At 36.6% G+C, this 27,645-nt stretch overlaps 1 protein-coding gene across 1 annotated transcript; it reads left to right on the forward strand.

Moving 5' to 3' along the window:
* Positions 1 to 2,549: 2,549 nt before the first annotated feature.
* Arglu1 (arginine and glutamate rich 1) lies at positions 2,550 to 26,970 on the forward strand. Its single transcript, XM_046454776.2, has 4 exons — positions 2,550 to 3,151; positions 10,555 to 10,780; positions 13,066 to 13,149; positions 26,127 to 26,970. The coding sequence occupies exons 1-4, from the start codon at positions 2,805 to 2,807 to the stop codon at positions 26,289 to 26,291; spliced, it is 822 nt and encodes a 273-aa protein (XP_046310732.1). The 5' UTR covers positions 2,550 to 2,804; the 3' UTR covers positions 26,292 to 26,970.
* Positions 26,971 to 27,645: the final 675 nt, after the last annotated feature.

Here is a 27,645-nt window from a genome sequence, read left to right on the forward strand (position 1 = left end):
TAATGAAACAAAATAAGTTCAGGGAGTGTGAAATGCCAGAATTTTGATAATTCTAATATAAAAAGGTAGATTTGAAACATATGTGCCACTCATTCCTTCAATGAATTCTCTGAGATAATCTCTAGTTAGTTTGGGGATCTCTGATGCATTTTTTTTTTCTGATTTTCCCTACCAGGCAACAAAAGACATAGCCTGAGTGGGATACATATCATCTTCCTTTAAAAGCTCCATAAACTACCTCTTAAAGTCAACCCCAGGGAACATGCAACCTAAATAAAATGGGTAATTGGCTCACAGCATAGTCTCCCAATCGCTGCTTCACTGATGGTGACTTCTTGTTTATTTTTTTTTAATTTTTATTTTTTCAGTTGTAGATGAACAAAAAACTTCATTTTATTTATTGATTTGTATCGAACCCAGTGCCTCACAGGTGCTAGGCAAGCGCTCAACCACTGAACCACAACCCCAGCCCATTCTTGCTTGGTTTTTATGGTAGAATGGGTGAACAGGCTCCTTGGGCTCTTTTATTAGGATACCGCTGTGGTTTGAATGTATATGTCCCTTCACAATTCACCTGTGGAAACTCAATACCCAAAGATGGTGTTACAAGTGGAGGCTTTTGAGAAGTGGTTGAGTTGTAAGTGCTCTGAGTTCACCAATGGAACTGGCACTTTTTATGAGATGCATTGAAAGGAGCGAGGTAGTCACTTTCCCCTGAGGTTACATCAATAAGCCATCACCTTGGAAGCAGCAAGAGAGCCCTTAATACACAAGGAGCTGCTGCTGACTTGGATTTCCTAGCCCCTGGGGTTGTGAGAAATAATTTTCGGTTACTTATAAGCTACTTGTTTTTTTACTGCTTTGCTATAGCAGTCTGTTAGCTTTGTGTTACTGTGATAAAAGTATCTGGCATAAGTAACTTAAAAGGAGCAAAGGTTTATTTTGGCTCACAGTTTCAAAGGTTTTGGTCCACCTACACTTCTCTCTATTGGTTCTGGCCTGTGGTGAGGAAGAACATAATAGAGGGAAGCAAATGTAGAGCAAAGCTGCTCACCTCATTGTGTTTGGAGAGTAAACAAAGGAGAGAATGAGAAGAAGGGATCAGTGATCTACTTCCTCCATGAGGTCCTCCTGTAGTTTCCATCACTCCGCTGTAGCCATTACGGTGTGAATTCATAAATGGGTTAATTCAGTGATGAGTTCAGAGCCCTCGTGACTGAATCATGTCCCGAGCCCCCACCTCTGAACATTGGGGCCCTGGGGACTAAGCCTTCCACACATGGGCTTTTGGGGGACATTTAAGTTCTAAACTGTAACACAGTGCAGATGGATTAAGACATTACTCTTCTTTTTCATGTTTTCTTGAAAATTCTCAGTTATGTAATCCTTCATATAAAACTTAAAATTATTTAGTTTGTTATAACATGTGCATTCCCAAGAGAATTTGGGGCTTTCATGAAAACTGCATTAATTTTCTAATTTGACTTAGAAGGAATTGGCATGTTTTTGATACTGACTCCACAATTGAGAAAATAGCGTGTGTTTTCCATTTATTCTGTCTTTCAGCCAAGGTTCATCACAAAGACTTTGTAACTTGGTAAAGTTTATTCCCAAGTATTTTATGGATTTTGTTGCCATTGTGTAGAAAACCTTAATATTTCATTTTTAATAGGCTACTGGTTGCTCAAAGTAAAGTTTTGATTTTTCTTCCACTTACCTGGAGTGAAGTCTTTTACTGAACTAAGTTTTAACATTGAGGCACCCAGATTTCCAACATTTCCTAGCATCTGCAAATAATGACCTACAAATGATGACATTGTCTTTTTTGGTGGGGATAAGGGTGGGGTGGGTTGACAGTGACAGTGCTGTACCGCAGAATAACATGGCTTTTCTTGGCCAGGGCTCAGTTGGTCTTAGTTATGTGTAGTCTTTGCACCACCTACCTAGGAACATGTCACTGCTCTGCCATCTAATAAGTGTGTGACCTTGGGCAACTTTTTAACCTCTATAGACTTCAGGGTCCCCATCTACAAAATAGGAATAACAGTAGTACTTAATTCAGAAATTAAAGAATTAAAGAATTAAGCACTAGTTTAAAAAGCATTTGGAATGCACATTAAGTCTTACGTCAGGTATTAGCATACACTAATCAAAACCCTACTGCATAATTTATCTCCTGTAAGCTTCAGAACCAGGTCAGAAAGTGTGTCAAAGTGCATTTTGCAAACAGGGAAACAAGCAGCAAGAGTGGAGTGATCTGCCAAAGGTCACTCTATACAATGGAGTGATCTGCTCCTAGAAAATAATCCAATCAATCAACTCCTGTCACGGCGTGGCTTAGATCGTATTAAAACGTTGATCCATTCTACCTTGCGTGGCATTTTACTAGAAAAACGAAAAGTACACTGACGCAAAGGCGGCAGGCTCCGGCCTTGAGTTCGTAGGCTTCCGCCAGGAGTGGCGAAATGGGCCGAGTGCGCTCGGAAACGCTCGCCAGTCCTCGGCCACAATCGTCAGGCAGCGGGGCTCACGCTCCGGCACGTTTCGCGCAGGGCATTGTGGGAAAGGCGGCCGGTGCAGCCGCAGCTGCCATCTTAGAGACTCCTTGCGTTGCGGCCTTCTCGTTGGAGGCGGCCTTCGTGGTGACTGTAGACCTCGAGGAGAGGAAGAAAGTCGGCGAGTGGACAGCCGTCGTTCCTCCGGCCTCCACAGGACTGTCAGCCCGCGTCCGAAGGCGGAGGCGAGGGGAGCCAGGCGCGTGCGGGGCCCGAGGCCAGCGGTTAGTCAGAGCGGCGCCCGGAAGGATGGGCCGGTCCCGGAGCCGGAGCTCGTCCCGTTCCAAGCACACCAAGAGCAGCAAGCACAACAAGAAGCGCAGCCGGTCGCGGTCGCGGTCGCGGGACAAGGAGCGCGTGCGCAAGCGTTCCAAGTCCCGGGAAAGTAAACGGAACCGGCGGCGGGAGTCGCGGTCCCGCTCGCGCTCCACCAATACGGCCGTGTCCCGGCGCGAGCGGGACCGGGAGCGCGCCTCGTCCCCGCCCGACCGCATCGACATCTTCGGGCGCACGGTGAGCAAGCGCAGCAGCCTGGACGAGAAGCAGAAGCGGGAGGAGGAGGAGAAGAAAGCGGAGTTCGAGAGGCAGCGAAAAATGTGAGTGCCGCGGGGGGAAGGGCCGGAGAGTGGGGGTGCGGGCCGGGAGTGGGGGCGCTGGCCCGGAGTGGGGTCTTGCGCTGGGCAAACGGCGGGGATGGGGCTGCGGGGTGGGCGCACCGGGAAGGTGGGGGCCGCTGCGGGGTGGGCAGACTGGGAGAGTGGGGGCTGCGGGGTGGGTAGGCTAGGAGAGCCGTGGGCGCTGCGAGGTGTGAAGACCGGGAGAGAGCGGGCTGCGGGACAGGCAGACGGGGAGAGAGGGGGCTGCGGGGTGGGTAGACGAGGAGAGTGGGGGGCTGCGGGTGAGTAGGCGCAGAGAGTGGGGGCGCTGTCGGGTGGGTAAACCGGGAGACTGGGGGCTGCGGGCTTCGTGGGCGCGGGAGAGTGGGGGCGCTGCGGGGTGGGTAGGCAGGAAGAGTGGGGGCGCGGGGCTGGGAGAAATGCAGGAAGGGTGCAAGCACCCGCCTGGGGGAACACGTGGTTTGAAACCCTTAAGTGGAAAGACCCACGAGGTGGCTGGGATGTAAAATCGTGGTGCTAGAGGGGAGAAAGCGATTTTGGCGCGCGGAGTGGAGAGTCCCGGAAGTAGGGGTGGAGTTCAGAAAGAGGTCTGAGCGCTGCGCTGGCGGGTAAGGCGGGGATTCGGTTAGCCTAAAGGTGCGGATGGTCAGCTTTTGCAGGTCCGCTTGTGAAGGGTATGGAAAGGAATTAACCCGTGGGGTATAAATTGCAGCTTGCCAGAAGCATCTTTTTTTGAAGCTTAGATTGAGGACAGGGTTTAAGACACTTGAAGTGGTTCATCAAAAAACAAAGAAAACCCCCACATTTTTGGCTTAGTGTGTTTAAAGGTGTGGCCTTTGCTTTATATCCCTCTCTGGTCTTTTATCCCTCTTTTTTTTTTTTTAAACAAATAAAAATCAAAATGCATACCTTAGTCGACTTTGATATTTGATTTCACCTATGTAACCATCATTCTATACAAAGTCTATTCCTTCATATACTCCAATGAGTATGTGTAGTTCTCTTTTTCCCCCTTGTAGTATACTTGTTTAGAATACGTTTAAGTATTTGTCTTTATTTTTGCCTTGCTCACATACAGAATTTTTATGTAGGGAAAATCAGTTACAGTAAGGGTTCTTATTTGAAATTCTGTTTGGGTAAAATCATGTGGATCTGAAAAGGAATCACCTCTCAAGTGTCTTTGGATATAAGAGTAGATGAGTAAATGTGGATAAACCACACTAAGTGAATGTCTGGTTTTAAAATATAGTTTTGTGTAGGTCAGATGTTGGATACCTGTAATCCCAGCTACTAGGGCAGGGAAATCTCTTGTTTCAGGCAACAAAGGAAAGCCCTTTTTTCAAACAAAAATGTAGAGTTGTTTTTTACTTTTAAGATCATGTTACTTAGATGTTCTGGATTCCCCAAACTCACAGTAGGGAAGTAGAGTTTAACAGATATACTAACTCCCTATTTAACCAGTACTCATGAGGCAGGAATATTAGTAAATTATGATCTTCCTGCAAGGATTTTATGTATACATTATTGTCTAGGGGTTTTACAGTTTTCTGCAGTTAGGTTTGTATAATGTAGACTTTCCAGCACACCTTGTTTCTAAAAGCAAAGTTATTAGGAGGTATGGAAATATATCATAAATAATACTAGAGAGAAAGTTTACTAATTTGCTGTCTACATTTCTTTAAAGCTTATGCAGTTGTTCCACTTCTATACTTGGAGCTGTTGATGATGCATATGAAAACATGTAAAATCCAGCTTTTGGATCTGGAAAAAGATCCTTAGCCAAAAAGATAAAGCTATCAACAGGATATATAAGAAATTACCTAAGACATCATTGATAATTTTTCCATGTGAAATAACTACTTGCCTTTCACTAGGAAATTAAAACTTAAAGGAAAAATGAAAGGAAATTTGATATATAAAGAATAATTAGAAACATTTAGAAGCTACATGTGGATAGCAGAGAAGAGATCCAGGGATGAGATGATAGGAAACAGAATTGGTATATGGTTCTAGGTTGAGAGAGAGAAACTGCCATTCATGTTTACAAGGGGAAAGAGGTAGGAACAGTAGCCACTTGAACCTTAAATTCCTGTGTGCTGTATAGACTTTACTTAATGTGGTCTAATGCCTTAGAAATAATGCAAAGAAAAGTCTGGAAAGACAGGTGTTAGAGCTTTGGAAACAGGAGCAAGTAGTTGTTTACAAATCCCTGTTTGTTAGTTCATTCAGTTAGTATTTACAAAGACTTTAGTAGGTGGCAGGCACTGTGCTAGGCAATATTAATATAAAGGTGATTGGTCTCTTCTAAGATTTTGATGGCTAATTCAAGGACAGGTAATTGATACAACTGTATAAAGGAAGCATCCTGGTGGGTAAACACCTTAGTTGTCCTAAAGAATGAATTAAGGGTATAGGAGGAAAAACTGTCATGCTGGGTATAGAGTATATGTGGACCAAAGGAGAAAGCCTCCTTCACCACCCCTGTCACAATAAGGAGCTTGAAAGGCAGTGGTCTTAGAGTGGACCAGATATTTTTGGCTACAACAAGAAGTTCTTTAAGTACTACAGTGATACAGTGACTGAAGATGTAAACAGGCTGGAAATTAAGGAAGGGTTCTTATATGCCATATTAAGAAATTTGGTTTCATTCTAGAAACAGGAAAGGTTTTGAGGAGGTAAATGGCACCCCCCCCCCCCCCCATTCTAAACAGATCATGAATAGTTCTATAAGATGGAAACAAGTTATGAGGAAGGAGGATACAGTAAACTGAGGCAAGAATAGTACAGTTACTAGAAAGGAAAAGAAGGACCAATTTAAGAAACATGGGATATAAAATTGGATCTCAGACCTAAAGAAAAGAACATTATTAGTTTTTATTTATAGTGTGGCTATTGTAATTTATCCAGAAACTTGCTGAACAGTGGCTAAGGAAGAGGGAAAAGCAGGAGTTTCCACTTGGCACTCCACTGTGGGCCATAGTTTTAGGTATTCTGAACTTGCTTAAATTAATAATGGTGGACTGAAGCCTAAGGAAAGGGGGCTTTACTTGTATCATTAAAATCCTGAGAGTTTATGAAACGACCAAGGCAGAGTATAAGGAGAGAAGAGCAGTTGGTTAAAGGGACTGAATGAAAAGCTCAGGTTGAAAGCAGAGCAGATACTAGAACAATGCAGAGTATCTTGTGTGTTCAAGAATTCTCAGATTAGATGGAAACAGTAAAATAAGATCCATTTGCTGAGTTTAACCAATTAGGAATTCTGTGTAGTCCCAGAGGAGATGAGATTGCTTTGCTTCTTAATCTTTTAAGACCTTAAACAAATCATCTCTGAGATTTTTTTTTGTCTGTGAAATGGAGATACCTGTCCTATTATGAAAATTGAAGGTATATCTAAATTATCTAGATGGTGTTTGGCATATAATGGGTCTCAGTGTTATTTAACATAACTTCTATACTGTCAGAGCCTGCTGAGTTTAAAAAGTGATCTTGTGAGTTATAATCTTAATGCAGTAAAAGGTAAGCCTTTAAGTTATTTCCTCACTTTGAATAGCTAATTCACATGATTCAAAATTAGATTCAGAAAGTTATCATGTCTGTGTCTCCCATCCATTCATGAATTGCTCTTACCCCTCCAGTAGACTGGTATTACCATTTTTTAACTTTTTTTTTTTTTTTAAGAGATGCTATATATGTGTTGTATTAATTGCTAAAATAAATAGACAGTTGAAAATGTCTTGTAGCAAATCAGGAAAATGTTAATGGTGTGATGTGCCAAAGCTTGAATATTCTACTGTTGAACTAGGGTTTCTGTGATTCTCACACAGTACTTGAAGAGCTCATTGTGAAAGCAAACTTGGTATGTGGAACAGTGCATTCTTGGAGGTTGGTGCTTTGAGACAATAAGAGAGCTTAAAGACCTAGCTGGTATTTGTGGCTAGTTGTTTTGGTAGTTACTTCATATCTTTTCCTCTCACATTTATTCTGGAGAGACTGTGTAGGATAGTAAAGTACTTAAGTTCCTTAGCTTTGAAGTCTACCAAAGTTCATATTCACAGTTTAGCAGCACCCATTAAGCCTGAGTACAGAAATTTAACTTATTAGCTTCAGTCAATAATTCATACATTGTAGGAACATATCTGAGATTTAAGTGGTGACATGCTATACTGAGCTTTTAGGATAGTGATTTGGACCTTTTAACTGCAATTGGCTAATAATTTTTAACCAGTTCCTGGAAATAAGCCTCTAGGATTGAGTTCATACATTTTAAAGACATCGTAAAATAGTAGTGACATTTGCTCTGTGCCAAGTTATACTCTCATTTGACAGTTGTGAAATGTTGTGCCCTTGCTGTTTTGTTACCATTTTAAAGTTGATTGTGACTAGTGTATTTAAAATACCAGAACACATAGAAGAAGTAGGGTCCAGGTAATAATACCATTTCCATTGAAAAACTTGAAGATTTTGATTTAACCTTTCATTAGCACATATTTTTGGCAAGCAAATGGATTGATCAGAGAAGTATAAGGAATAGATTAGAGAAAATAATATGATGTTGACAACTCCTATAGCAAATGTTTTATGGACTGGCTATTAGATATCATATCTTTTTAAAAAGACCAGTAAGTAGTGTTTTGATCTTCAAGAAAGTTCCATTGCCTCTTATGGGAGTTAGCTTAACAGTGGTCTTATTGATTATGGTGATAAATTTGCCATCAATGAAGATGAATTTATGCATAATTCAATTGTATATGTGCCTGTATGTGTACAGGAGGAGAATGAAGTGGTATTGAACTCTAAACCTTAATTTTTAATACTGGTTCAAAAAATTGATTTAAATTTTTTTCCCCGAATTCTAGAATAGCATATTTAATCTTACCAAGAATACCAACAAAAGTTATATTCTTGTAATACTCCAAGAGGAACAGTTCTGCTGTGGTGCCCAGACCTTGCTGGTCTTCACTTAGAGACACATCAGTAAGGCTTACTGCACTCATGGTGGAATACTCTGTAGTTCCTCCAGGAGCAAAGGGAGATAAAGCAGCTTTGTGAGACTGCAGGAGGATGTTTCACACCCTCCACTGTTTCAGTTGAGCTTGGGACTTTCCATTTGCCCACCCCTTTGGGCTATAAAACCATTGAGCTGTGCTTAGACTTGACTTAGCAATAGAGAAACTCACCTTCTGTCCTCTGGCCCCTCTGGTTTGGTGTGATCAAGTGGGAGTAGAGACACAGGGAGCTGACACCATGCTGATTTAATTTTTGCTGTGAAGAATAACCTGAATATTTTTGGCTCATTTTGTCCTTAATGATCAAGTGTATGGAAATGTGGCCCAGTTAGCCACTGTGTTAGTGCTTAGGGATGGCATAACTTCCTGAGAAAACCCCTGAATATGTAAGTATAAGGTCTTTTCCAATTTTATCTATATTCCTAAATTGGGAACTTTTCTACTCTTGAGCTAATTTAAAGCCTTATACTGTTTTCCTTCCTTTCCACTTTGTATAGAAAGTTTAATTGAAACTCTTACGATATCCTTTTGAATAGTCAGTACTGAGTTCTACTTAACATTGATAATTAAGAATTGCATTGTATTGAAATTTTAAATATCAAGTTTCTTTTTAGGCCTCTACATTTAATAATTACATAATAATCAATTAGCAAATGTGTGTGTGCATTTATAAAACTAATGAAAAGTTGGCATATATAAAAGTAGAATATTGTTATCCTTATAAACCCATACCCAGATTCAGCAGTTGTCAGCCTTACTTGTTTTATTTTTTGTTATTTCTTTCCTTCCCTTTGGATGAAATAGAGACGACATTTTATATTAAAATTGTCATTTAATTTCCATTGAATTGAAATTACTAATTCTTTTAATGGTCTTGGCAGTTCCTATTAGGTAGTGTCACAGAAAGTACATGCTCTTATTGAACTGCTGTATATAAAAAGGCTTATTGTAATTACCACTATCTTGTATTTGATGGGAAGTTAAGGAAAAGGAGAGAAGCATAGTTATTCCTACGCTTTCATATCTTTTTTTAAAATTTAGGAGATGTTTATGAAATGGAGTCCTCAGTATGGGTTCTGCAAATATCTAGGACCTTAAAGGAAAAGAAACTTTCTCTAGTACCTCCTATTTTTTTGATGGAGAAGAGAAATGACGAAACTGAAATGAAGCAAAATGTTGAAGACAGTTTTAGTATTAGTGTGGTGTCACTAAATAAGTGACAGAAGTTGAGAATGAAAACCTATTGGGTGGGAATTGAATCACTCCCAAGAATAGAATTAAGTTGGAGTGGATTGAGGTATTTAAAGGTCACATTGAAACTAGAGTCTTTACTAAATTTATGAATTGAATGACTGTTTCATACATAGGTATGTCAAATGAGTCACCAAAAGATATAAAAGTTGCAGGTTTTATTTAATTTGGATTGTGAGAAAGTTGAAGTGTTAATAAATTGTTCTCTTAGGATGTAGATACTTAGAGTACTCCAAGAGCCTCTGAATTCATTAGTTAAGCACAAATATTGCCTCAGTATGCTATTCACTAGTAATATATGAGCAAAATAGGCAATTTATAGTGTTCTAGTAGCCATGTTAAAAAGAAACCATAATTAATTTTAATATATTCTTAGTCTGTCAAATTTTTATTAGATCTTTTATGTTTTTCTTAATACTAATCTTCAATTTAGACTAGATGCATGTGACTAGAGGCAAGCATTGGTATAAATTTTGTAAGATTTCCATGATAATACCTTGATAAATGTTAGTATTTTCAGCACAGATTTTATTTTGAATAAACAAGCTGGTTTATAATAGAATGGAATTTAAATAAAACAAAAATATCATTCTTCATTGAACTTTATATTTTCATCTTTCTACTTTTCCTATTACTGGAGGAGCTTTTCCTTGAAGATCAGTGAAATTTTTGGAAGAAAAGGCACAGTAGAAAAAAGTTGAGAAATTCAGTGATCTATATTTTCAGTGGAAGGTTCACAGTTCTGTTAACTTCAGTCAAATCTCTTTAAGTCTGTTTGTTCTGTCTTTGCTTAAGGAGAAGGGGCAAATGAATTGAGCCAGTCTAAATTCCCCGCTGCGTAATAGATTCTCTTGCTTTTCTGTAGCTCAGCTGTTCTGTTGAGTTGGTTGGCAAATGAGCAAATACATATATTTTTAACAGCTTATCCTCTTATTATAAATTTAATAACAGAAATATATTTCTTAACACCTTAATATATTTAATTAATATATTTAACATTTCCCCATATGTGACATGAAATGAATTGTAAAGTCATTAAATATGTAAAATCAAGCTGATGTGATTGAGACTTAAAATTAGTGTTTTTAAAATATCAAAATAATTTTTTTCCACTTTGTTTCATAGTCGACAACAGGAAATAGAAGAAAAACTCATCGAGGAAGAAACAGCACGAAGAGTGGAAGAATTGGTGGCAAAAAGGGTAGAAGAAGAATTAGAGAAAAGGAAGGATGAAATTGAGCGAGAAGTACTCCGAAGGGTGGAGGAAGCCAAGCGCATCATGGAAAAGCAGTTGCTCGAAGAACTCGAGCGACAGAGACAAGCTGAGCTTGCAGCACAAAAAGCTAGAGAGGTAACGCTCGGTCGTTTGGAAAGTAGAGACAGTCCATGGCAAAACTTTCAGTGTCCGGTTGTGCCTCCTGCTCAGTTCAGAAAGAGATGGAATACAGACTATCTAATTCCTTTCTCATCTAAACTTACATTGCTGCGAAAGTTAATTTTTTAGCCTATTCAGAAGTGCTGACTGATACTTAAAAGTTACTTTCATAAAACTTATTCAAGGATACTTTTTGATTTAATGGAACTGGCTTATATATTTGAGAAGTGTTTGAAACTTTTGCCATGGCTGCAGGACTTACATTCTTTTGGGCGGGTGGGGGGAGACAGGAAGTGGTAAAGGGAAAAGGTTAAAAAGCCACCTGTGGTTGTATATTCTTTTCTGTTTATCACTCTACTACCTAGACTGTGAGAGGCTTTTTGCCTTCAGTCAGATTAAAAAGAGCAGGGCCTAACATTGAGTGACAGCACCTGCTTTTGATAAATAGGTTTTCTCACTCTTCTTTTTCCCTTCTTTTATTCCTCCCCCTCCCCCAAATCCTGCTTCAGCACAATGGACTAATTCTAGCATTCTGATCATAAGGCCCTCCATTTTCCTAATGTGTTTCAAGGAATCTTTTTAGGAAAAATGTCCAGAATATTCATCCACTTTTTTAGTATCTACTAACAACTCCTTTTTTTCTCTAGAGAGTTATGAAGGAACAGGTTGTCCTTGTCTGGAGTCAAGCTAAACACATGATTTGTTTTATCAGCAGCTGGAGCAGAAGTTGAAAATGTCTTTCTGTGAGACAGTAATTTGCTACTGAAGCTTTATGGCTTGTTTGCACTGATTACTCCAGGATCCTAAACTTGGTGAAAGACACTGGGACACTCAGGGTTAATTACTTCACAGCACTGAGTGTCACCCATCAAAATAGTTTGTGTTAACAAACATGAATCCCATTGGTGTGATGTAGGAAATCCTGTAGTCATATTTTCTTGAACTGAAATATTTGACTTAAAATATGGCTCATTGTTATTTTTCATGTGGGCATGGTTGTGGACAAGTTGATGCAGTATCAAATCTCTTTGCTTTCCAGTAAGCTTAGCTTATAACATGCGTTTTTCTCTTGTCCTGTCTTTAGATATACATGTCTATATTTATACTGGATTTCACAGACTATAAAATTGAACGTATGAAATTTGCAATGATACCAGTGCTTTTAATAATGATATTTTTGGAGTAATTGTGCTATCTTGTAGCGAGTTATTAATCATAGTAAAGATTTTTTTCTCTTCATTTGCTTTTTGTTTCATATTAACAATTTTTTTTTTACACGGACACAACCCTGACAGTCTTTTCAAATATTAAAATCATTTGAATATGTATGCTGTGATCTGAACACTGCCCAAATCATCAAGCAGTCTTCATATAGTTTGCATTATAAAATTTCATTAAATTCTCCAAGCAAAAATAAATTGCAGAATTTTATTTCCTAACCATGCATCCCCTGGATTCCTGAATTTCAGTTCAGACTGTAGATGACAATATAAGCTGCCTTTAGAAATTGTCAACATCTGAATGTTAAGTCCATTTTCCCCATGGAAGAAGCCCTTAGTTCCATGAAGTATGGATTACCATTTGTATTTTTCACTAACAGTAAATGTATTTTTCTTATTAATTGTTTGCCTTAGGAATGATGAATTACATTTTTTTGTTCCTTCTTACCATAAACATCTGCATTCCTCAGCTCAGCCTTCCTTGTATGTTGTTTCTTTATAAATGGTTGAGCTGCTGATGCAGGTATTGCCAAGCTAACAGTACAAATCATTTTAAAGAGGAAGCTGGCGCGTATGGCAGCCGAGGAGCACACTCTGCAGGACACTGGACAAGACAGTAAATATTCAACTTTTAATGCTGATTAAAGGAGTATAGGTAAAGAATACGTAGGTATACATAATTGGTGAGACAAATATTCACTTTATTTATATTTTATATATTATTTTTTAATTTGGTAAATACTATCCAGTTTGTAGTTGTCCTTGTTGATTTGTGTGATATTAAAATATTAGTAATAATTGCCAGGAAACTATCATTAGGGAGGGTTTAGTCGGTTGCTGTTTGGACTGGGAGGGATGATTTAAATTTAGTGCTAGAAACCAATTTTAGTGGCTGCACAGTTTATCATTTGTCAGACAGAAGGTAGCTATAAAGCTACCCAGTAAGTCAGATCAAAAAAGTTCAGAGGAAGATTAGTAAATATTTATCAATAAAAATAAACATTTTATTTTTCTAATATCTTAACATGTCCTCCCCTTTAGGAGGAAGAACGTGCAAAACGTGAGGAGCTAGAGCGAATACTAGAAGAGAATAACCGAAAAATTGCAGAAGCACAAGCCAAACTGGTAAGTTTAAATAAAGCATTTGTGAGAAGTATTTTGCATTTGCCTTTTCTTTTTAACAAATTTTGTGGAATGATTTTATGCTTTATAATTTCACTTATTTGCTGGGGACGCTCAGAGCTACTCTAATGCTTTAAAGCAGGAGTGTGAATAGTTGACTAGATTCTTAGTCTGGAGAAGACTCCAAAATTTTCAGGGGTTTAAAACAGGTTTCATGGAGAAGTTCTACTTTCACCCCTCCCCAGTTTTTATCCATCCTAAGCCCATTCACATTTCTTTTATGCCTAAAAACACTAACACCAAAATCTTGGAGTTGTTTAAACCAACTGATGTTTAGCATTTTGTTTTGGGCTACGAGGCAGAATAGAGTATATATTTGAGCCAAGTATATGAAGATAATAAAATTCTTTTTTTTTTCTTTTTCCTATTCCTAGTTTATAATCTAACCACAGAGACTTAAGTAATTATGATAATGAGAGCTATAAAAGTAGTAAAGAGCAATTTTAAATTGCAGTAAAGAAACCAATGTAAAAAACATTAAGCAAATTTTTAAAATCAAATTATTTATTCTAATTTGTTATACATGATGGCAGAATACAATTCATTCCGTATTACACTTATAGAGCACAATTTTTCAAGTTACTGATTGTACACAAAGTATTTTCACACCATTCGGGTCTTCATACATGTATTTAGGGTAATAATGTCTAACTTATTTCACCATCATTCCTATCCCCTAGCCCCCTCATTTTTCTTTCTTCCCCTTTGCCCTATCTAAAATTCCTCCATTCCTCCCATGCCTCTGCCCCGCATAACCATTATGAGTCAGCATCCCATTGAGTAAATGTTTTAAAAGGAAGAAACTATATCACTTCTATTTTCCTTCCAAGGTTTTTTTTTTTTTTAATGTTTACCAACATTTTTGAAGTTGAATAAAGATTTTGAAGTAGCCTCAGTCTGAGGAAGAAGAAAGCTAGAATTCAAGGACTATGGATATGAGTATTCCAAAACACACAAAGGGAAATAGGTACTTTGAGGAAAGACTTTTATCCACCATGAAGGTGGTATATACAGGAAGACTACTTCAAAGTAAGAATATAAGAAGAGATTGAAGGACATTTACCTAAGATGGTAGAGGGAGGTGATTAGTGGTGGTGATTTAATGCCCAGGAGTAAAGACAGGACCCAGGAGGAACTCTTGGCTTTGGGGAGAAATATAGAAAAGATTGTTAAGTTAGAAATGTATTGAGAATAAAAGGGCCCAAACAATGATATTTGTTGCTGAGTCATATTGTTGACTGGAGGTGGGGAGGCATGGCTAGTCTGTAAGCTTCAGTTCCCCTTTTTTGTGTGTGAAGTATGAGCCCAGGGGCACTCAGACACTGAGTTACACCCCATACTTTTTTAAAGTTATGCGATAGGGTCCTACTAAGTTGCTCAGGCTGGCCTTAAACTTGCATTTCTCCTGAGTAGCTGGGATTGTAGGAATGTGCCACTGTTCCTGGCTTATTTTTATTAAAAAAATAATCTTTGTGTTGACGAGTTCACAATAAAAGATCTCAAGAAGAGTCTAATTGATAATGGAGCCTACTTAGGGTGAAAGAGAACTTTATTATCCTATAGTTCACAAGGGTCTGAAACGTTAATATGGGATAGTTGGTTCAAAAGCATAACTTTAAAAAAAAAATAGAGTGCCCCAGATAAAGATGATACTGGAAATAAGCTAGGTGACTTAGCATCTTGACAATTATCACTGTCTTGCTTATTTTGAAGGCCATAATGAAATCTGTATTAGAAAGCCTTAATCCTACTTTCCCAGTGAAATACTTTGAAATCTGCTTAGGTAGAAGAAAAGGATATGAATATGAGATGTATGATAAATCATAGAATTTATCATTTTTACAAATATGTGATAATGCTTCTTTACTGATTCCATTTAAGGAGAGAATCTCTGTACACATGCGGAAGTAAGAGGGAGTTTTGAGTTTTATTTTATTTTTTTTGTATCAGGGATTGAACTCACGACAACTCAATCACTGAGACACATTCTACCCCTTTTTATTTCTTCAGATTTTGAGTTGCTTACTGAGTTGCTTAGTGCCTCGCTAAGTTGCTGAGGCTGTCTTTGAACTCAAATTCCTCCTGCCTCAGCCTCCTGAGCAGCTAGGATTACAAGTGGGCCATGTGGAGCCTGGCAGACCTTGAGTTTTAAAGTGTCAGCTTTAAAGAGTAAACACAGTCTGCTTTGGGAGGCATGGACATTCTAAAAGAGAAGAAAAATATGATTGATTTTTAGAAAATTGAAACAAAGTAACCAAGCAGTTGAAACTAGAATTCCTCGTAAGATATGCTGAAGAGATAGGATAGCTGTGGTAGGTTTGATTTGTGGATGGCATGGAAATTCCTCACCTAAGTCTGACATGCCAAGATCTTGATCCCTCCTGACCCTGGGGTGGTTAGGGACAGCTTAGCCTCTTTTGTCTCTTCAGCAACTCTTCTTGTTTACTCATATGAACCATAAAAATACGAACTTTTGTTTATTATTACTGGGAACAGATTGGTAACTGTATTGTAGAGGAGTACTTTTCAAGTGGTAATAGATGGCTAGTTCTGTGTTTTTAATCCCATTTCATTTAAGACTTCTACTTTTAAAAAATACAGTTCGGAGAATTGCTAGAAAGATGAAAGTCCTCTAAAATACTTACTGTTGGTTTCTATTTGTGATCTGATTAATTTGCAGACTATTGGGCTGCGGGCCACTTAGCACCAGGACTGTTCTAGAGGGCATAGATTTATGTTTGAGCTGGTCAACTGTAGGGAGTGTTATTATTCTGATGACATTTTTTTTCACTAAAATGCTGTGGAAAGATACCATGGGGGAAAGAGGTTTGAATTTTAGAAAAGTTGATAAGAATTCAGATATACTTAACACATGCTTGCTGTGGTAAGTTAGAAGCATAGGAAGCTGTTGATGTTGTAGCAGTTTTTTAAAAAATTTCTATTGGTAGTCATATTGGCAGGGAAAGTAGGATGTACTTTGTATAAAATTATTGCTGTATAGATGGTGGCATAGAACACATGGAGATTTCTTTCGTTTTTATTGGACTTTTCCGTAAGGGAAAAAGCACTGTGCTTTAATTTTATACTTTTTTTTTTTTAGGAAATATAATGCAAAATTCATTGAGAATCCCATTGAAATAACCTGGTTTTTGTGAAAGGAAGGAGATGTAATAGCATGTTATAGATACCATAGGGGAATTTCCTCAGTATATTAGCAGTGGCAGTTCATCTGATCAAACCAGCATTTGCGATTGTTTTGTGACTTCATGAGTACACAAAAAGTGTGGGCAGTTTGTTGTTCTGTGTGCTATGTAAAGCAAAAAGATAGGAAGCATTCTGGTCATAAGAAAATGAGGGGCAAGCAGTTGTGGCCTCAGGAGCTATTTACTAAAATTGTTTTTGAGAAGCATTTTGGTTTTAAAGTTGACAAGGAATTCATTTCCTCTAAGTAATTTAATGTATTTATTGCAGAGACAAGGCCAACTCCAAGAAAAGTTAACTAAATTAATATGGAAATATTTGGTAGGTGGTGTCAGTGATGTGAGATGATTGATCGACTTGTCATGGTGGGAGGCTTGAAAAACCTTTCTAGAAAAGGTACCCCTTGTGCTCAGCCTGGATAGATAAAATTGGAAGTAGGAGGCAGTGAGGAAATGAAGCAGGGCAAAGGCCTTTTGAGCAGAAATAATAGGACAAACACAAGAGCAGGTGAAATGGAATCTCCTGGGATCCTGGGGGGAAAGGTAAGTATGTTAAAGCAATGTTAAGTACGATTTTGAAAGCAGATTAAAGAAAATACTCTGGGAGGGGGGAGGAGTTTTTTTTTAAAACATCGTAACAGTGAAGACATAAAAGCAGTGATATTTTACAAATGGGAAGAGAAGGCCAACTTTCTAATTACAGCTCACAATAATTGACAAACATTAAAGAGATTATTTATACAAGTACAATAAAAAAAAGGCTATAAAAATTTCAGAAAATAGGGAAGCAAAGGATTGCCCCTCTCTTTTTTGTTTTTCTGTAATAGCAAGTCCCAAATTGGAAAAGCTTTTGGAAAAGCTGTGGCAGTATCCTGTGTTGGTAAGGATATAGTGTAAGGAGTGTCCTTTATGTGATTATTTTGGGAATTTAAATGGAAATACAATTTCCCAAAATACTTAACAGTAAATTAGTAAATATCAAATTCTTCTAAGAACGTGAAAATGGATCCTAAAAATAAACTGACATATAAAATCAATTATAATTTATAAAATAAAGTTACACAAAAATAAAATTTTCCCCAGATTATTTAAAATAGTAAAACATTCCAGGTTATTAGCAAAATTATAATCAGTGAATTATTCTGTAATCAAAAAATATTTGATGCAGGGGAAATAGGAAATAGCCAAATAGGAAACTTACATCTATAATATACTATTATTTTGAAAAAAGTATATTTGTACATTTTAAGACACAGAAATATATATGCTAGAGTGCTTCCCAATAGTTTTCAGTTTCTGCATATTCTACAAGTAATCTATATCACTTTCATGATCACACAAAATTAGGAAAACAGTTAACAAGCCACACTTTTGACCAGCTTTTCAATAGACCCTTCTGATAAAAAAACTGGGCCCAGGGATGACAGTAATGTGTTACGCTTATCAACGTATATATGAAGATCAATATTAAGTGCTCTAGTCAAGGGTAGTTTTTTAAATTCATTTTAGTTTCAAATTCTCTATCAAGATATTTGCTTTGTCTATCCATAAAAAATAAAATTTCAACTGATACACATAACTTGTTTCATTAAATCAAATAATTCATCTAAATGTGACTTGGTTTTACTTTGGCAATGCACAGCTTTCTTCAAATATTGCAAGAGTTATTGCTAATACAGTACAGGTTTATTATTATTATTTTAAGTAGCACTTAAAATTTTTTGAAGTCTCCAGAGGTTTTGTTTTTTTGACATGCCTGAGAATAACCCCAAGTATTCAGAAATGTATATCAATTTTTCTCTCTTGGAAAGAGAAGCAGCAGACTTTTTAAAAGGTGTTAGATATTGCTGTGGAATAATGTTCTTGCAGGAGATTGTGTTAGTAAGAAAAACAACCCTCAACTTGTTCCCCTGGTGGAGGTGGTAGTAAAATAGGAATGTGTGGGACCTAGGGTTTAATTAATCTACATGTGAATACCTAAACTAAGAATCAGACTGGCAGATTTGATTAAATTATAAATAACTTGCTGATTAGAAGAAGGACAGGTTAATTTTGACCAGATGGGTATTCTTTGAAATTTTATAATATGTGAAAATTATAAGTTCTTGATTTATAGGTATCTTTAATATTGAGTTAGTTTTCTCCTTCACCCTTCCTTGTGCTATATCACTTTGAATACCCATTTGAGAGATGTTTGAAAGTGTATATATCCATGTTTTTAAGTGTAAAATAAACAGTTCACTTTATGATTAAGAGAGAGCTCTGTAAGGAGTTCTAAGAAAAAAATGTGAGCAAAAACTTTTTAATATGTTTGTGTAGTATGCTGAAAAAGGTCCTCTTCTCCAAAGAAAGACACTTATATTCTAATTCCTGAAATCTATGAACTATTACCTTGTTTGGCTGAGAAAAGTGTATGTGTAGGAGAAACTCTTTGCAGATGTGAGAGATTATCTTGAGGTGGGGAGTTTATGCTGGATTATTTGGTGAACCTCAACTGCCAACACGTGACCTTTTCAAGAGAGAAGAGGGTATTTTTACCATACAAAACAGCAGAAGTTGAAGTAAAGACAAAGCAGAGAGAAATTTGAAGTTTAGTGTACTGTGGCCAGAAGCCAAGGAGTCCTGGGAGCCGCTGGAAGAGTTAGGCAAGGGGCTCAGCCTCCAAAAGGAATGCTGATACTTTGATTTCAGACTAGTGATACTAGTTCCATATTCTGGCCTCTAGCATATATTTCTGTTTTTTGGAACTAAAAATGTGTATGTGGTTTTGGAATTGGGTAGAAGCTGGAAAGATTTTAAGGCGTGTGATGGAAAATGGATACATTGCTTTAAAAAAACTGTTAGTTTTGAAACTATGGACTTTAAAGGTGCTTTGGCTAAAAGCTGGTCAAGAACATGTTATTGGAAACTAAGGGAAAAGAAGGCTTTTTTTGTGATAGAAAACCTAGCTGAATTATATCTTGCAATTATATAGAAGGCAGAATTTATAAGGAGAATACTAAGTGTTGAAAGTGTAGCCTGGCTTCTTACTGTTCATAATAAAATAAAAAGAGGAGATCAAAGAATGGACTAAGTTTGAAAAGAATCAGCACTCAGTTTTGGGGGGAATATCTCAGTCTGTCCAGATACAAAAGATGTTCACTGGTAGAACTTGCTCTAGAAAGAAAGCCATAGGTTTGGCAAGAAATAGTTTTGCTGTTGCTGAAGAGACCATGCATGTGATTTATTAGGTCCCTCTGCCATCTCAGTAAAAGCCAGTAATGGATGAGATTATCTAGGAAAGACCTGTGTAGGTCCCTCTTGTCTACTGTGTGATCTGGGTTGAAGACTGTTGTGGTTTGAACATCTCCAGAATGCATATTGACATTTAATTGCCATTATATTGGGAGGTGAGAACTTAAGAGAAGTTATTTGGTCACGAGGACTCCACTGTCACAAATGGATTAATGCTGATTATAAAATGATCTCTTGGTCTTTCCTTTTTGGTGGGAATGCTCTCTGGTCACATGATAACTTCACTGTGTTATGATGGAGCAAGAAGGCCTTCATCAGATGCTTCATTGGACTCCCTGGCCTCTGGAGCTGCAACATATAAATTCCATTTCTTTATAATTATTCAGTCTGTGGTATTGTATTATAGCAGCCGTAAATGAACTAAGACCAACAAGGTTTCTGAAAATGTTATTAGTAGAAACACTGCCAACTCTGGACTGAAAGGGGTAGAAAGAAAGGACATGGTGAAGGGAGGCTGTCAGACTCCCAAGAAAGTCCTCACATATAGGGAAGGTTGATGAGAGGACCAACAAAGAGATTTGAGGACATTGGCCTTGATGATTGGAATTCAGGAAATCCTGGTCTCCATTAGAAGCTGGAAGGAGCGGGGGTGATTCTCCACTAGAGCCTTTGAAAGAAAAGTATTCCTGTCAACAGCTTGATTTTGCTGTGGGGATACTGATTTTAGACTTACCATCTCCACAGTACATTTCCTTTGCAAACTATCCAGTTTGTGCTGATTTTTTTTTTTTTTTTTTTTTTTTTTTTTTTAATGTAACAGCCATATACCATTTGGAGGAGAACAGGGCATTTTATAGTAGAATAAACATTTAAGTGGAAATGGCACAATTTGGAGGAGAGCTAATAATATACACATTTTAAGAGATAGAAAAATATGGCACTGAATGTGTCAGATATTTTAATTTAGTTTGAAATGAAAGTTTTCAGTCAGAATGATTTTTTTTTTTTTTAAAGCTCATTTGATATCTTAATGTAGCTGGATGCAGTGGCCCATGCCTATAATCCCAACAGTTTGGGGGGGCTGAGGCAATTTGGCAAGGCCTTGATCAATTTAGTGAGACCCTGTCTCAAAATAAAATAAAAAGGGCTGGGGATATATGGCTCAGTGGTTAATCATTCCTGTATTCAATCCTTGGTACCCAAAGAAAAAGATTAATGTATTTGGGGACAGCAATTTAAAATATAACTAGATGTTATTGTGAAGAATGACTTGAAAGACAGACTAGAAACAAGAAGTCATTGAAAGCTAGTGAGAAGATGGGGTCTTGTATTCATAAAGTAGCAGTTCTTAGAAACATAAATGGGCAAGTAATGGGATATGTACAGGAAGCAAAAGGGGTAAGAAAGTTAGCTTGTCAGTACCATGGAAGACCCTCTGATGTAATCATTCCTAAGAACTACAGGGATTACCAGGCATTTAAGGAAAACTGAAGTATACAAAATGGAATAAATGACAAAGACAAAATTTTCTAACCCCAAAGAAAAGAGATCTTAGGGTGCAGAAGATTCAAGGAGCCATATCTAGAAGATACAGGTTTTGTTTGAAACTTTGGAACATAAAGGATAAAAGAAATTCTGTAGTTAACATACTTCTGTTGGCAGTATCATAGAGCATTGTCTTTGGAGGTCTACGACAGTGGATTTCATCCCTGATATTTCATACCTAACTCAATTATCAGTCTTTTTTACCTTTTGAAGCAGTTATCTTTAGTTAATATGGCATCTCAGATAACAAGGTTGATGTTTCAAAAGTGGTTTAAAGGGTTGGGGATATAGCTCAGTTGGTAGAGGGCCTGCTTTTCATGCACAAGGCCCTGGGTTTAATCCTCAGAACCACAAAAAAGGGGGAGGGGTGGTTCAGATTAGAAAGGTAACAAGAATTAAAATAGATTGAGAAGGGAGTATGTGATGGCATGAATTCTCTTTGTAGGGAAGCTAATGATATCACATAAGGATAGATGGGGAATATTGTATACCATAAGGAGAGAACCTCATCGTTACTAAGAAGGGAGAGGATCTTGTGTCTTACCCTTCTATGATAATTTTTTAGCCTTAGAAATGAAAAAACTTTAAAAAATTTTTATTAATACAGTTTTGTGAAGGTCAGAATTAATCAACTGTAATTTCTTTTAAAATTTTTTTTATTCATTTGTTATTTAAAGTGAGATACATTAATGTATAGAGGAGATGATGTATCAAGTAATTAAATTTACAAATAGCAGAGTGGATCAGGATTTGCATTCTTGAAGGTTTAAAACATCCAAAGTTCACATTTCTTAGTAGTGGCATGGTTCCTAATTGTGCTGTTTTTTACTTTTTAATTTTTAAATCTTTTTGGTGTTATTTTTGTAATTACTCTTCATAACAAATATCTCTGTCTTTGGGGTGTTTTTTTTTTAACATTCTATAAGATTTCATGTCTGTGTATATATCAAATAGTGAGTGGTTTTCAGTATCCTTACTTAAAGGGACTGTTCGGCAACACTTTGAATAAATTACCAATGTAATTGAAGTGTGAAAGTAATTTTTATAATATCATTAGATTTTCTGAGTAAAGATAAGGTATAGGATACTGGGAGGGTAAAAGGGCTCCTTACCCATAACATAACAGTACATTTTGTTTCTGTATGTTCCTTCTTACCAGTCACTTTTGGGGTGGGTTGCAGAGTCCTGGGTCTAATGGCCAGGAAGACCTGTCCAAATGTAATAGCTCTGTTGTTGTAGGCCTTAAGTTTCTCCTTGACTTCCAAGATGTTCACCACTTTATCCTTGTAACTTTGTATTGTTCCTTACCCCCATGCATACACTCCTTTTTTCTGCATAAATGTGAAACAAAAGAAGAGGTGAGAAGAACAATGGATGTTTTCTGCTAGATTGAGTCAGTCAGGAAGGAAGAAGTTAATTGGAGGGAGGTTAGGGTTTATAAAAAGACCTAGCAAGGGTACTAAATTTACCAAAGGATGGACAGAAAAACACTTTTTTTGGGGGGATACTAGGGATCAAACCCAGGGGCACTTAACCACTTACCACATCCCCAGTCCTTTTTTATTTTGTCATTTTGAGATAGGGTCTCACTAATTTGCTGAGACTGACTTGGATCTTGTGATCCTCCTGCCTCAGCCTCCTGAGCCACTGGGATTATAGGCATGTGCCACAACACCCAGCCAGAAAAACTTTATTACATTACTAAGTACTTCTAATTGGTGCTATATTATTAGCACTGGGAATTAACTTCTATTGAGATACATGGTCCCAGAGAAATTATAGCTCTACTGTACAATCGTACTTATATCTTTTATGTTTGTAGACTTAAACAAAAATGAGACTTGATTATTTGTGGTGTAAAGGTAACTTCAGTGCACTATGATTTTTCTATGAAATTGCTTTACTTTATAATTTTTGTTTCAATTTTTTGATTATATAGTCACATGGTTCGCATGACTTTTAAAGAAAAATATACAGTAAAGTTCCTGTATCTTTCCCTTGGTCTGTCCACTTCCTATTCCCATCTCCTAAAACATTCAATTATGTTTTTTGTTTAGAATTTTTAAAATGCATGTCAGAGGTAAATATTATATGTTTATTTATTGCATGAAGGTAGCATACACTGTATGCATGCATTTTGCTTTTATCCTGTAATAGCATATTCTTGTTCTGTTTCAGAATGTGGAGGCTTTTTTTAGTTTTTTTTTTTTTTAAGTACATATGCAGTATTCTGTTTTGTAGGTCTTTTATATCTTATTTAATGTCAGTGCTTAATTGCTAAATATTTGAATTTTTTTCCTAGTCTTTTCCTTTTATGAAATATGTTACAATATATAACCTTATCAAATTATTAGTTTTGCATGTGTGCAAGCATACTTATAAATTCCAGAAAATGAAATCATTGGGTTAAAGTATTGCAAAGGGTACAATTTTGATGGGGATCAAAGTGCACTTTGTTAAGATAGAAAATGCTTTCATGCTTTTGGATTTCTGTCAGTTTGGTAGGGTAAAAGATGGTATCTCTGTAATTCTAATTCTAATCTCAGGTTGAGGTTATAATGTTCTTTCTTTTTGCCCTTTCACCCTCACTCCCCAGGGTTCCAATATGCTTTTCTAGGGCAGAATTGGATTTTTAGGGAAAAATGAGCTTGGGTGTTTTATATTGACAGTGATTTCCTAAAACACATGTAACACACTTTTATTCAATAGTACACACTTAAGTTTTTATCCTAAATGTGTGATGATTTATTAAAACTGAATAAAGCAATTGGCATATGAGTTAGCTAAAGAATAGAAATATAATTTTTTGTTGTAATTGTCATGGAAAATCTAAGGAAGATTAGTGATTTGAAATGGATTCTAATGTACAAGTAGAATTTTAGTGTAAGGTTTTGTTGGTGTGTGTGTGTGTGTGTGTGTGTGTGTGTTGGGAGGGATTGAACCCAGCATCTTGTGCTTTCAAGGCAAGCACTCTACCAACTGAGCTATATCCCCACTCCTAGTGTAAGTTTTAAGGCTTATAGAAATGTGATTTAGAAACACTAGCTATGTTCTGTAGACAGTGGAAAAATCATTGGAAATTTAAGAGCAAGAGAGGAATGGTAAAGAAAAGCAAGTCTAGTCACATTATCTGTAGGATGGATTAAAAGACACCCTGAAAACAGGCATATTGTTTTAGGTGTGCAAGAGATGTGCGACCCTGAACTTGTATGTTGGCAATGGAAACAAGAATAAACTCTCAGACCAGAGAGAATGTAAAAGAAGCATTAAGGAGACTTAATGACTAGTTGTTTTCAGGAAGAGAAGGAGGCAAAAGAAATCTGTAGAATTAGAACAGTAGATAGAAAAATTTAAATGTTTGAGCATGTTGAATTTTGAAAGGACCATTGGGACTCTGTGTCCTGTAATTGTAGCTTAGAAAAAAGATCTGAGAGAGAAAAGATTATGTTATATCTCTCTTGGATTTTCCACCTGACCCAGCTACCAGGGCCTTGCTCATTTCATCCCGATCTTTGCTTATTTCTCTCTAACCTGACTTAACTATAGTAGATCTGTTCCACCATCTATCTTCTGCCTTTTAGTCTTCCCTGCATTGTCTTAAACCTTTTTGTATTAACATATTTAGGAGATGCTTTTTTTTTTTTTCTGTTTTGCCTATCCATAAGATAAAATTCTAGCATTTTTGCATCCCAGAAGCTATTATTACATATTCTCTGCCAACAGTCCTTCAGTCTAGTCACTTTATGTTTTACTTTTTAAAAGAAAGTAGAGACAAAATGCATGATGCAGTGGAGAACCTAGTGTTTTGTATTAGAGAATATGTAGGAGAGAGCATTTTTAAAATAATTAAATAATTTATTCAAATAAAGAGAAACATCACTGGATATATTGTTATTGACCATCTTGAAAATAGTTTCAATAGAATAATGGAAATAGAAGTAAAGACTTAAAATGATTGAATGAAAATTGAAGGGAGCTCACAGGATACAGTGAATGTTTTTAAAAAATCAAGATCAGAGGGAAAAAAGGACACATTGGTGATGGATCGAAAATTCAGGGGTTAAAAACAGGCTCTCATGGTGGCACTGTTAACCCTTGGTATTGATTGTGGGATTCTATCTTTTGCATTATAGGATGTCTAGCATTGTTCATGATTTCTACCCCCCAGGTGCAAGTAATCATCTCCATTTGTGACATCCCAAATTATCCCCTAATCATTGCATAGTGTCTTAGGGGAAGAGGAGTAATAGTATGCCTGGTTGAGAATTGAGGAATTGGATGTGGAAGGTAGGAAGGAAAGATTTAATAAGAAGTTTATGACAATGGCCGGAATTTTCTTGGTAAAGAGAGGAAACCTGTAGGAGAATACAGTAAATTCTTTGCTTGAGATTGAAGGGGTTGAAGGCACTGCAAGAGTTACTTAAATCACTGCATTTGAAATTAGATAGCATTTTTAGTCCACTAAGTTTACTAATTTTTTTCTCTCTAGGAAATTATGTCTATAGTATTTCTTAGTTGCATATCAACAATACAGTGTAGCCCCAAGGGGGATTTTTCATATCATTTATTGTATACTTTTCTAATTATGAATATAGTAACCAGTTATAGGTAACAAAAATCTGCCTTGATTTATAATTGATAGTTTTGGTTAATAATTCATAGAAGATAGGTAAAAGAAAATCTACACTAAAGATGATTTGTAGAAATTTCTTTCCATTTTCAAAATGTGTTTTCCTACAGTTTTGTTGTTGTTCATAAAATGTGAAATACAGAAAATGCAGGAATAATGAAGATTCTATTTCATCACTTTTTCTTTTATCATCTACTGTGTGATATTAGGTATACTTTGAGAAATATACTCTTGTATGTTGTATTGATCATCAGTTGTCACTTGATAGACAAAATATTAATAAAAGGTCTAATTTTTCTTTTAATTTACAGGCTGAAGAACAGTTGAGAATTGTTGAAGAGCAAAGAAAGATTCATGAGGAAAGGATGAAACTAGAACAAGAACGACAACGTCAACAAAAAGAAGAACAAAAAATTATCCTGGGCAAGGGGAAGTCCAGGCCAAAACTGTCCTTCTCATTAAAAACCCAGGATTAAATTGCAAACTCTGAACTTTTTACAAAGAAACATGGAAAAACTTTGTATGGTAGCTTCATGTTGAAGTGTTTTTTTTTTTTTTAATTTTGTTTTTTTTTTAATTTGGAAAATCTGGAAAGTTAGCTTGTTCTAATAGGGGCTATGCTCTGCAATCCCTTTTATTTTTATTTTTTCCCCCTTAACTTCCATTAAGTCAAATCCTTATCAGATCATTGCTATCTTCTAAAAAGTGATATTTTTTCACCTGTTTGGATTCTGTATTGTGGTCTGAAGAAGAGCAGATCACTTTGTAACTAGATGGTCTGATAAGGTTTTTACTGACCCACTGACTTCAGGGTTATACTCTGTTTATTACATCATAATGCTGGTTTTGCTGACTTTTTGTTTTTTTATATCTTTATAAAAAAAGAAAAAGTTGGTAATTGCATTGGAAAATTCCCAGGGTATTACTGGACCTGTGTGGTGTATTGTTAAACCAGTGTCCTTGTGATACTGTTGCTCTTGATGTTCCCGATACAGGTAAGGAAACAGTTGGTCAACTCTGATACAAAATATATATATATATACAGTTCAGTATTGTCTCTGTTCAGTTTGTTTTTATTTCATTGACAAAATCAAACCAGCATTCCCCATTGTGTAAATAAATGATTTTGCTGAATAAAGTAAAGTCTTAAATTCATATGTTTAAGCAATTTTTTTTAAAGTTTTGTTAAGTCTTAAAAAGAGGGTGGTTTACTTTTTGATGGTCAACAATATAAGTCTTAGAACTATGCTATACTTCCTCATTTATATTTTTAGCATAGGGTTTATATGTCCATTAAATATACTTGTGAAATAGTTTAATGGCTATTTTTACAAATGCCTACTTTATGCTGATAGAGCACTTATGACATCAAATATTACCTTTAAGAAGACTTAACAACACCTAGAAGGAGATTTAACTCCTTAAACCTGTGCCTCTGTTTTAGGAAACAAGTATTGTCACCACAAATTGTACTTAATAAAGACAAGAAAAATGCATCTAAAAATTTATGGAATATTAGATCATTTTCAAAAGGGGGCCATCAGAAAGGACTTAGCTTTGAACATTCAAAAAGGCTAAAGTAGTCAAATCATCCTTGCATGTTTATTTTTTGGACGAACACCTTTAAACTTTTATATAAGGTTTGTGTTTGATGGGTTTTCTGATTGTTGTTTTGATTTTTCGTTTTTCCTTTTTGACTTTCGGCTTTGTGTTTTGCACGTGGAATCTTATGGATGACTTCCATCTTATACACTAGAATCTGCCTCATCCTTATATATGTTTAAGTCTACTGGTGTTAAAATGTTTATTCAAGAAAAGGATATGGATATA

This window comes from Marmota monax, unplaced genomic scaffold (assembly GCF_021218885.2).
Source record: "Marmota monax isolate L192 unplaced genomic scaffold, Marmota_monax_Labrador192_F-V1.1 WCK01_AAM20220418_F8-fsc00026, whole genome shotgun sequence".
NCBI lineage: Eukaryota > Metazoa > Chordata > Mammalia > Rodentia > Sciuridae > Marmota > Marmota monax.